The sequence below is a fragment of the Ostrea edulis genome, chromosome 6 (assembly GCF_947568905.1).
Source record: "Ostrea edulis chromosome 6, xbOstEdul1.1, whole genome shotgun sequence".
NCBI classification, from domain to species: domain Eukaryota; kingdom Metazoa; phylum Mollusca; class Bivalvia; order Ostreida; family Ostreidae; genus Ostrea; species Ostrea edulis.
Genome location: NC_079169.1, coordinates 5,962,649 through 5,974,620, shown reverse-complemented (window position 1 = coordinate 5,974,620; position 11,972 = coordinate 5,962,649). Strand labels below are relative to the sequence as shown.

The 11,972-nt window shown below is 36.9% G+C and overlaps 1 protein-coding gene across 1 annotated transcript; it reads right to left on the bottom strand.

The window, feature by feature from the left end:
* Positions 1-2,533: 2,533 nt before the first annotated feature.
* On the bottom strand, positions 2,534-10,750 carry LOC125683623 (protein artichoke-like). Its single transcript, XM_048924982.2, has 4 exons — positions 9,801-10,750; positions 4,264-6,086; positions 4,028-4,143; positions 2,534-3,916 (listed from the first exon to the last, which is right to left on the bottom strand). Exons 1-4 carry the CDS (start codon positions 10,108-10,110, stop codon positions 3,160-3,162), a joined length of 3,006 nt encoding a protein of 1,001 aa, XP_048780939.1. The 5' UTR covers positions 10,111-10,750; the 3' UTR covers positions 2,534-3,159.
* Between the last annotated feature and the right edge of the window lie 1,222 nt (positions 10,751-11,972).

Genomic DNA, 11,972 nt, shown 5'->3' with positions numbered 1-11,972 from the left:
GTGGGATAAGGACATTATACCTGATCTATATGTGTCCCCTAGGTATTCCTGATCTATATGTGTCCCCTAGGTATTCCTGACCTATATGTGTCCCCTAGGTATTCCTTACCTATATGTGTCCCCTAGGTATTCCTTACCTATATGCGTCCCCTATGTATTGCTGACCTATATGCGTCCCCTAGGCATACCTGACCTATATGCGTCCCTTAGGCATACCTGACCTATATGCGTCCCTTAGGCATACCTGACCTATATGCGTCCCCTAGGCATACCTGACCTATATGCGTCCCCTAGGTATACCTGACCTATATGCGTCCCCTAGGTATTCATGATCTATATGTGTCCCCTAGGTATTCCTTACCTATATGCGTCCCCTATGTATTGCTGACCTATATGTGTCCCCTAGGTATTCCTGATCTATATGTGTCCCCTAGGCATACCTGACCTATATGCGTCCCCTAGGTATACCTGACCTATATGCGTCCCCTAGGTATACCTGACCTATATGCGTCCCTTAGGCATACCTGACCTATATGCGTCCCATAGGTATTTCCAAGTTTTCATATGCGTGCAAACTTTGGGTTTGAAAACTGAACTGAAGCTGAACAATCCTAGCAGTCGAGATTTGATCCCTAGAACCAGCTAACAAGAATACAAAACAAGCAAGGAATCAACTTAACGCATGCGTCAAAGATATCAGACTGCAGAAGATGAAAGATGCCATTCCTGTTGTTATAGATCAGACCACATTGACGATATGCATTTTGTACATCCCTTTAAGAACGAAGAATAACATTTAATTGTGGAGTCATATATACTTTGATTAAGATATCTCCATTGCTATAATAAGCAATTTTGTTAGTAGAAACAATTTTACGCAAAAGGATAGTGATTTTAAAAGTATATACATGTACATGTATTTATGTTAAAAGTTTTCACTTGTCTGAACTTAACTCCCCGTCTCACCACAAGACCACTTGGATATGTTACTAGTTGTGTGCATCTGCAAAATAGTCTTCACCTTGCATCCACAAAATACTGCACAACATTTTTGTATTTCGTGAATGAATGAATAGAATAAAATAATAAATGAAATAAATTGAACCCGAAATCAACACAGTAGAAATATTTTATTACTTAATACGCTTGATTTATTTATTAGAAATTACACAACAGGAAGGCTAATATTAACGATAATTTCTATCCCCTATTAAACACGTTTTACATTAATTTTGGAAATATATACTTTTTAAAAAATACATACACATTAATCCCACAGAAAGGAAAACATTAATTCCGAAGAAACGCATATACAGTTTAAAAACCCGTATCAGAACAGACTGCATTCTTGCGCGGCCTGTAATGACGTTTAAAAACATTCAGTACATGCTTTCCTAGATAATCAAGTAAACTCCTACCCAAATATAGAAAGATGAGAGCTGCAATGGTACGGGCATGTCACAAAATCAGATGACTTGGCCAAGACAACATTCAATGACAAGATGGAGAGAGAGAGAGAGAGAGAGAGAAAGACAAGGCACGCAGTAGAAGCGGACGTCCCAAAAACAGAGTCAGACAGAAACTAACAGATTTTATTGTGAAGTGACAAATGGGTCTAAAATGGTGGTCCTATACGACCAAGGGGTCACAGAACTCTTAACCGTAGAAAGTGATTCAAGAATCTGAATGGTTTATATCTTATAGAAATCAAAATGTTGAGTACCACACTAACTCATATGACAAAACAAAAGAAGGAACAATTTATTTGTAGAGCTATACTTACATATATAGAATAATTTGCATACCATAGTGTTTGAAGAGGAAGACTTACAAGTCGGCTAAAAAAAGAAATATTCATTTGCTCCCGTGTGTTAACAATACGTCATTTTAATGTGTGTTAATACGGTGAAATACCTGTTACCGGTATTTGACTGTCAAAATTAACAACAGGACAAGAAATCATGTAACTCTTTCTCGGTTATTTTTTGTACAACTATTTGTCATGTTGTATTTCTCTCATTTACACCGTCTTGGTTGATTCAAAATTCCAGTTTTTCTAGTGTTAGAAATAATGTAAACATTTTTTTCTTGGGTTAATGTCCTAGAAAACAGTAATAGATAATAACTGCATCGATATATTGTTTATTAATTTCCCAGACACTGTAAATAAAAATATTCAATCCATTATCTTTTCCAGATAAATGACTTCTGTACAAAGAATCGGTGACTCATTTTGGAGGGAATGTTGTTAGAAATGGATTTATTTCTCCGTTTTCTGAAATTATTGTTGTGTACAGAAATGCTGACTGAAAGAGTCCCCATAACGCTTTTCTGTGGAAATTAACTACCATGCATACGAACTGCACATTATTAAATGTGTTATTTTTCGAAACTATACCAAGTAAATATCTCCGAACCTGTATAACTCCAACAATCTGAGATAGAGCAGGGAGGGATCAAGATGGCCGAACGTTTTCCTCCTGTGCTGGTTAGTTTCCACCCTTTCCTACATCTATAGATTTTAAACACAGTAAACAGCTCAACAATTTTTATTAACAAAATATAAAATGTCAAAGATTGGAACATTCTGATATTGTAAAAAATATAAAAAAAATGACTTGATTTGTGAAAATAACACATACAACATTGAACTAAAATGAAATCTTAAATTAAAAATGATGGTGATGAATATGTACAATGCAGACCAATTATTCATGTAGTTATTGTTATGGAAATGTCAACATGAGAAAATGGAAATTGTTATGGCTGACAAATACTCTAATGAAGTAATTATATTGATAAGACACATGCATTTTGATGCACAACATCAAAATTTAAATAAATAAGTAATTAAATAACAACCATGGACTATGACAAGATGCCATCTTACGGCAATGATCATATTACTGAGACAAATTAACAAAATGGAACTTAGATAACACAGAAGCATTATGTTCAATGCGTATAAAAGTCAAGTGATGAAACGGAGTCAATAGGTTGTTGGTATTTTGCGGTAATGATATGACGGATTTCTTCTCTTTTTTTGCAGTAAGACGGAGGGAATGACGTCACATATGCTAATTATCTTTCATTGGCGGAGGGAATGACGTCACATATTCTAATGCTCTTCCATTGGTGGAGGGAATGACGTCACATATTCTAATGCTCTTCCATTGGCTGCAATTCCATAATCATGTCCTCTATTGAAGGCAATTTCAGATTTTCACATTTTGCACTTCTTTTGTTTAATGTGCATTTTGAGTCAAATTCTTTCATCACTGTCCCTATCCAATCGGAAACTGACCAAATAGGAATGAAAGCGTATTCAAATTTATTTCTAATAGTCTTCATATAAACTCCTATGCCCGCCATCTTTGAATCACCCGGTTTTCCTAAATACAGAGGTGATCCATCGATTAGCATGCTTTCGTTTTTCTTTTGTCTTCCTGCTTTGACTTTCGAGCAGATAAACTTTTCGCTGAAGCACGTTCGGGACAGGCGCCCTTTCTTGGGTTTAAGTTTAGCGTTCCGTCTTTTTGAGGTAAGTCTTGTAGTAAACGACACCTTCTGAACAATCTTGGAAACTGATTCGTACTGGCTTTGCGTTAAAAAGCACGGATATTCAATGTTTTCCTTCTTCTTTTTCCCGGTTACATACCGAATCAGTGCCACATTGTACTGCTGCATTTTCATGGGGACTAATGGGTGAGGCAGGATGCTGACGATTCGCAAGGGCTTCTTTGCACGCCCGATCCTGATGCTAAACCTGGAGTTCATCGTCGATTGTTCCGCGGACTCCATAGCTGTTCCTACCGTTAAGATCCAGCCTTCCCCAATAACGATACCGTTAGCTATTGGCTGTCGACGGTTGTCATAGATTGTGGCATGTCGACGGATTGAAAGTTTGTTTCCAAGTCTGTAATTATTAAAAAAAAAAGTATTTACATTATGAATTATGAACAATAAAATACACCAAAAGAAATGAATATACAGTTTAGCTTATCAGTTTGATGGATCTTAATCATACCTCGCTGACATTGTAGATTTCTGCTGAAGTGTCAAAGCACTGCACATTAATGAAGGGTGATTCTGTTGACTGGCATTGCCCATGCATTTCAGATCAGTATCCATTAGATGCATCAACTACAAAAAAAAATATAATTCTGGTTGAAAACGTTGTGTAACACCAAAGTATATTAAATATTTACCCCAGCTTAGATATGACTAATCTGTGAAAAATATGTGTTCATCAAAAGAGCTAACCTTACGACCGTGAAGTCTATCAGGACTTTTGCAAATAATTTCATCCATCTTATCCACGTGTATGTAGCTTGATAGGCCTGGATCTAGAAGCCATCTCAGCTTACAATTACAGTCCATAGCGTTGCCCGTCAAGTCAACAAAAGCTGATTGAGCGAGGATCTTTTTTACGCCAGAGGGTACCGTTTTAAGATTATTATTAGCGATTGAGAATTCCTTGAGGCTCAGTTTGACACTTTCAGGGACGTCTATCCAGAACAGATAATTAGACGAGAGATCGACACTGGACAATTGGGGCAGGTTCGATATCCACGTGAAGTTGAAGTGGAGGAGTTTGTTACCCTTCATATCAAGAAGGACTAAGTGCCGCAGGGTACGGAGGGCATTGTCTGAGAGATCATAGATGCTGTTGTAAGCGATGTTAAGATCCTGAAGGTCAACAAGACCGCTGAAGGCGTTCGATGGTACTGATTGAAACTTATTAGTAGACAAATCTAGTTCCTGCAGCCTCACGAGGTTTGAAAATAAACCATTATTGATATTTTTTAATTTGTTGTTACTGAGAGTAAGTTTTCTTAAGTTGCTCAAACTAGAAAATGCCATACTATGCACTCGTCTCAATTTATTATTTCCCATATCAAGAGATTTTAATTGAGGAAGCCCCTTGAAACTCTCCGCCCCTATCTTCCGTAGATCGTTGCCTTGGAGATCAAGGACGGACACTTTGGACGACATAAAGCTTGTGGTGGTTTTAAACGCTTCGCTTTCAATGTCACTAATAAAGTTGTATTCCATGTTAATGTCTTTGAGTTCATCCATTCCCAAAACTAAGTCTTTCTCAACTTTTCGTAGTTTATTATGGGAGAGGTCGAGTTCTTGGACCAAACGAAGTTGATGGAATGCTCCGTATTCTATATTTTCAACGAGATTTCGTGAAATATCTAATGTTTTTAAGAATTTGACGTGATAAAAAGTGTAGTTTCTAATTGTCTGCAATTTGTTTCCACCCAAATACATTTCCTCTAAACTTTCGAGTTGAAAAAATGACATCTTTGGAATGTCTGCTATGTCGTTTGTAGCCAAATCAAGGATCTTTAAGTCTCGCAGACTTTCGAACGCATTATCCTTGACTTGACTGATGTGATTAGCGGACAGCAGTAGTTCTTCCAAGTTAAAGAGATTCGTAAATGTTCGAGATTCGATCGACTTTATAACGTTACCTCGGAGTGAAAGACTCCGTAGGTTAGTTAAATTCTCAAACCATTTGGCACGGATTTTCCAAAGCCGGTTTCCATTCAGAAGCAATTCTTTAATTTCAGTGTTAGCACTGAAGACGTCATCAAATAAATCGGTGATGTTGTTTCGAGAAAGGTCCAATATTTCAAGTTTCTTCAATGGAGCAAAGAGATTTCGTTGGATGTATCTAATTTTATTGCCATTCAAATTCAAAATCTTAAGTTCTTGTAGATCGTCAAATACAGTACTCGGCAGGAATCGGAACATATTGTCAGACAGCTGAAGCTGCTTCAATAAAGTGAGACCGTTAAAAACGGCCGCCGATAGATGGCGTACGTTATTATTTGGGAATATCAGGACTTCTAGAGACCGTAAGTGCTGGAATGTGTAAGGGTAGAGAATTCCAATGTTGTTTCCAGACATGGTAATTTCCTTCATTTCCGTGTTGTCCCGGAAGGAGTTGGTTTCTATATATCGGATCTGGGTGTCGGATATCAGAGGAGCCCGCTGGATGTCGCCACGAGGCTGGTCCGCTACCGTTTCCGGTACACCGGAACTGCTGTCGCCGTAAATGGTTAGCTTCGTTATATCTGAAACAAAGACAGAATAATTGCATGTGATTATCTACAACAAGGATATTGTGACATCGCTCTCAATTGTCTGAAACGAAATGAGATTATAGACACATACTATATATTGTAATAAAACTTCATTTTCCTTTGAGTTGTAATTTTTCTAAAGTATGGTCTATCTGATATAATAATTTTACTGCATTTTGATGAAGTGATTTGGTTTAAAGATGCCAGATTGTTTTAATATTATATCTGGAAAAAAGAAATCTACGTCCAAGAACTAATGACCATTGGCAGTCTTTCAAGGGCGGCTGCGCTCTTAAAGTGTTAGACTCGTGAGGTAGAGCGGAGTTATGTAACGGTGTAGGGATCACGGTTTGTTTGACAAAATGAAGGTGTTAGACAAGAAATATCTTTAATTATGGTCTACCGGCGACCGGCGGCCAAAAAGGCGCGCGGAAAGATCTTATATAACAACGCAAGATCCCCAATTATCGAGATCGGAATGCAGACTGCTTCATGCTATGTTTTCCAATTTAGCAGAAAGTAAAGGTGCCATTTATTTTTATTACGTTTGCATATGATGGCGTGCAAGATTCGCAAATATAGATGTTATATCTTTCTACTAATTTTTTTTTTCGTGGAAATTCAATGTAAAGCATGCGCACAGCGTAACATTTCTCGATTGTACTGCGATGCATTATCATCATAAAACCGATTTGAAACAAGATTTCTGATACTTTATTTGTAAGTCGCTGCCTGTAGTTCTTATAGAGTAGTTATTACTTTCTCGCATTCTTTGACCCGTTTCTTGTACATTTCCAAACAGAAAATGCACATGTCACCGCAACAATGCCTACCACAAAGGATAATCCATAGATTTGTAAGGACTTGTACTATTATCTTATTAATATTAAACTAAACATGATTTAGTTTATTGTTTAAACACCGAGCCCTCTCCTGGATTATGTTTGCCCATGGCAGATTGTGATTGTCTTTTTCATTTCAAGTGCAGCTCGGTCTACTGAAAAGAATTATGTTTACCATTCCTTAAAATTGCTTAACTAAATAAACTGGTACTGGGTTTTTCATTCTAGTTTGTCCTTACTTCTGATTATCAATACACCCTCTTTATTTCTATAACAGAAAAGTTTATATAGCTCGTTTATTGATAAGTATGGGCGCGAAATCCTCTGAAGGTAAATTCATTCATAAATTTCAATTTCGGTTTTTTTTTCTCTCTCGTACATGGTTTTGTGGTCTTATCTTTTCGGGTCGTATTGATTTTTTTCTTTGACCTATATTGGATTTAAAACCTGTTTAAAGGAATATTGACAGAGAACACACGATTATAAATTCAGGTTTAAAGAGATTATTCATCTATACCCGAAACCCAAACCGTTGTTGATTCAGATTTCGTATCTGTATTTGCTCTCTCTAATACATGCATAACGTATCTAAAGGTATACCTTTACCTGGGCGAAATGAAATTTCTCAATGAATGAATTTTTTACGATATTATGCACAACCTTATGGGTCCCATACATTAGTTTGAAGCAGATCGACTGCATTTTGCATTAGCAAAGTATTTCACTGCCCTTGTCGTTCATAAGAAAGATAAATGAATAATTCGTATGTTTATAAAAGGTGCAACGATACACAAGCACAATACGTGGGAATATTTTAATCTACATGTACATATAAAATCACAAACTGGCCTCTTTCTCAAAACCAGTTTGACCACTTGTTAAATGTTGACCTTTTTGTAAACTCTAGATAATCAGTTGTTTGTCTCTACGCTTGTTCAGGATGGCTTTCTGGATACTTGAGTGATTGAAATGACCGAATCTACAAAGGTGTTAGATGAATCGAGTAAATACAGCTTCTTGACCACGGTAGAATGAAAGGGATAAAGAGGTTTGTTACACAAATTTTCTTTACGGTGACCTTGTCGCAAGGGACACAACTGTGTAAGAGTCCATCGGTGTCCGTCGTAACTTTACCCGAGCAGACGAGAAGCACGGTTTACGCGATCTTCATTTTTGCTCATTCTCCCATCTCTAATACAAGTGAGGTAAACAACTCTTACATCTTCTCGGGTTTACCCCATTGAGAAAATGAATCTCTCTGATCTTGTTCAACTAACATGTTGTAGGTAGGGGTCAACACAGGGCGTATATCTTTTTTCAAAGCTGGTATAATTTTGTCTTTGCAGTTAATGTGATATTTTTCTCCTTTTTTCCTTTAGGGTAATCTGTATAATAAGGTGTAAAGAAGTTGACATGGCCCGCTTTGAGAGATCGGCATTGGTGTTTACCAGTTGCTGTTTTGAACACACAAAGTTTATTTAAATGCTTTGAAAAGATTTCTCCTATTTAATGATTTGCAATAAAGGATGAACATATGTCGAAATTAAATTGACTCTTCTAAACGGATCTCGCCGCACAATAGGACCTGTTCCCCAATAGTCGATTAATGGACATATTTCCCACTAACAAACAGGTGGTAAGAATTAGTTTAGAAATGAAATGAAATAAAAACAGTAGCGTGGAAGATTGTTTCTTTTAAATCATTTGCAATACCCCTTCTTCAAAAGACGTGATTGCAGGTAAGGCTAGTGGGAATAAGAAAACGCACACGCATAATACATGTAATAAAGTTCATACGTGCTGGCTTAACGGGGTTTATGAAAACCATACCTAATGCACTAGAAAATTAGGAATTATTGATTAGTGTAAATGCTGAAACTGTATCAAACTAACATGGAAGATATGTCTAGACTATAAATTAATATTAAACTGGAGTTAATTGATTTTTTTTTTTTTTGATTTTTTTTTGTTAAACAAAAAGTATTTCTACCTAACCGAGAACACCAGTAAGAAATAAAATTGCGGTTATAAATGACAAATGAAATGAAATGACACGCGAGGAGTTAAAATTTGTGCCAATGTAACGAAATTTCCTAAAATTGATTGTCTTGCATGCCATGGGAACGGCGATAGAGTTTTGCCGTTCATTCAGCAAAACTAACAACGGAACCATCGTCAGACAGGCTTCTATCATTTCGTACCGAGAAGATACTCAGTGGACACAAATTGCGCGACTGGGGGATTAGTCGTGTCCCGTATCCCGGTTGGAAAGGTATGAGCTTTGTGTTTTGCGTATAGCTATGCAGTTCCATATCCATTGAAATGCAATTTGTGAGAGGAGAATCCCAAAAGGTTTAACACGATAAAGCGCAAAAATAAATTAATGGATAGTGTAACATCAATATTACATCAAGCTGCCATCAATGCACGTCTCCCGATAAGAATTAAAACTACATTTTGAAAATCTCTGTACACTAAAAGCAAAGATTCAATTGCTAACCTTTAATCAGCAATTAAGAGTTTACGGTTAAATTCATCGGAATAAATGTGGTCTTATTAATAAATAATCACATTACGTTTTACGGGTCAGAACAAAACGCATGATAAAGTTTGGTGGTAAAGACCACGACTCTAGGTCACAAACGTGTGCACGCAAGAATTTTTATAATGTAAAATATTTACTATTCAAGACCACCAACACTAGATTGCATTCCCTCTTTGATTACAATGAAAGTGAAAGCGTTACTATTTCTACGTATATCTAAAGTAAAAATCAATTGTGTAGTAATGTTTTTACTTTACCTATTGGGTACTTAATACGTTGTATTGTATTAAAAGTGTATTCTTAAAAAAAAAAAGTTACCTGAGGGTATAGGAGAGGGGACCCTTCTAAGGCCCTGACAGACCATACTTCGCCCGCTGACGGTGGGGGCATCGCTCATCATCTCCGTCAGTTCCTCAAATCCTTTTGCAGTCCATCGACTCCCTCCTTCCACGGCGTCTAATACATTCCGGGTCCCCCGATGATTAAGGTTCATACACCTACATTGAGTGGGACAGTTGTTCCCTCCGTCTAAGTCTCGGTTGTACCGTCTTGGGTAGGTACCAAAGCTATGCACAGAGTTACAGAAAATATCCAACAACACTAAACATGCAATCGTCAGATAACCCATAGTCTTCAAGTTGCAGTAGTTATTTTCTTTTCTTGTTTTCTAAATTAAAAAAAAAATCCTGAAGATTTATCATTGGAAGATGAATTTCTGTTGTTCTTCGGTCAAAGTTGTATTCAATTTGGGCCATAGACTTCGTACTCCATGTTATATATATCCTCCGTTAAGGCGCATGTGTTTGACAAAGGCCTACGATTTATAAAACAAATTAAACCTACTACGGCTTTCATTCATCAACAGCAGTGTACTCGAACGCCAGCGAGCATTACTCGTATTTCGGAGTGTCGGCCCTCTTTTCCTTTCGCGGACTAATTGTAATGCGGCTCGGCTCGAATTAAAAAGACCTATAATGTCAATCAAAATCATCTACACGCTTGATTGCCCCTGCGTACGCATAAGCAGAGTTTTACCTACATTCAGAAGAAAAAAAAGATCGGAGAGCTGTTGTGGTCGTTTCCGTCCCTGATAAGAAATTCATAACCCTGTTGAACACCGTGCGTTCAGAATGGATAAGGAACTTTATGACACTAGCTTGTGAAAAACATTGTTACTACCCAGGGTATGGGGTAACTTAATGGCGAGAGAACAAGAAGAAACTCAAGTACTAAAATCAGTGCTCTGCGTAGAGTATCGCGTTTGGTGGAGGTCGCTGTAATCTTCTTCATAGCGTAATATTTGTTTATAAATCGTAATCAAATTTAGCTAACCATTGTTTACTTTTATAAATACTCGCCAAAGTAAACATATCCCGTCTCTGGGTCAAGAACCAACATCTATTTTGCTATCAGATGAATGTCCTTAAAATAAAATGTGTTTACTTTTCTCCCGAAAGAAACGGCCGGAACATCCTATAATTTTCAGAAATATATAACACTTGATATTCCTATCATTATTGTTACCGCACTTCGGAATGTTTGCTCGATGATTAAGACGTAGAACATTTTTCTAAATTTAATTTCGTGATGGATGATGTAAAAGTTTAATTTGTATATTGAATGTTCTTGTTTGAAATTGTAAACACAATCATTCTGTTTATTACAAAGGTGAAAATATTGTGCAGCTGCAGAGTACACCTGGACAACAGCAAAATAGATTCAAAGATATATATCTTACTACATGTACCTTCCACTGACCTTAAAAATGCTGAAATATTTGAAAAATAATGTGGGGGTGATATTAAGACGTTAGCTAATGTGATTTAATGGAAAAATGTCCATCCGGATATATGCGTAGATTACAAAAGTTTTACACACCTTTTCACGGGTATTAGTTACTCTTAGGGTTGCTAATGATTGAAATGTTTGAATGGTTGTCGCTAAACCAAGGAAGCAATCGTCGCGCTGCCCAACCTCTCAAAATCTTAGAAAAACTCACTGATATCCGCATCTTGTACAATTTTTCACGTATTTGTCATTATTTCTGTGCCTAAAGTGGAGGTTTTTAAAGGTACCTATTTAAACACACAGAACTATCCCTGTTTCATTTCAGTCGCGGTGACACTGATAACTTTCATTTTGATGACTTTTACTGGTGTTTCGTAAACTATCAGGTATACATATTACACGACTAACATTAAGTGAATCATACCTCGTTTTAGACTTTATAATTAATGCTTATTATAATTTGACAAGTCTAACTGACATATGTCTACGTCGCGACCACAATGTGTTTGTTTTAACAAATTAGTTTATTCAGAATAAGGCCCCCACGCACAGATAAAGTGCATGTTGCAAGGCACAATTAAAGTACCTGATCATTTTTACCTCTATTTTTGTATATGTATATACATCATTTTCGATGTCAACAGGTTATTTGTGTGAGAGAGCATCCCATGCCGAGTTTACGTGCGAGTGCTTACTGCAGTA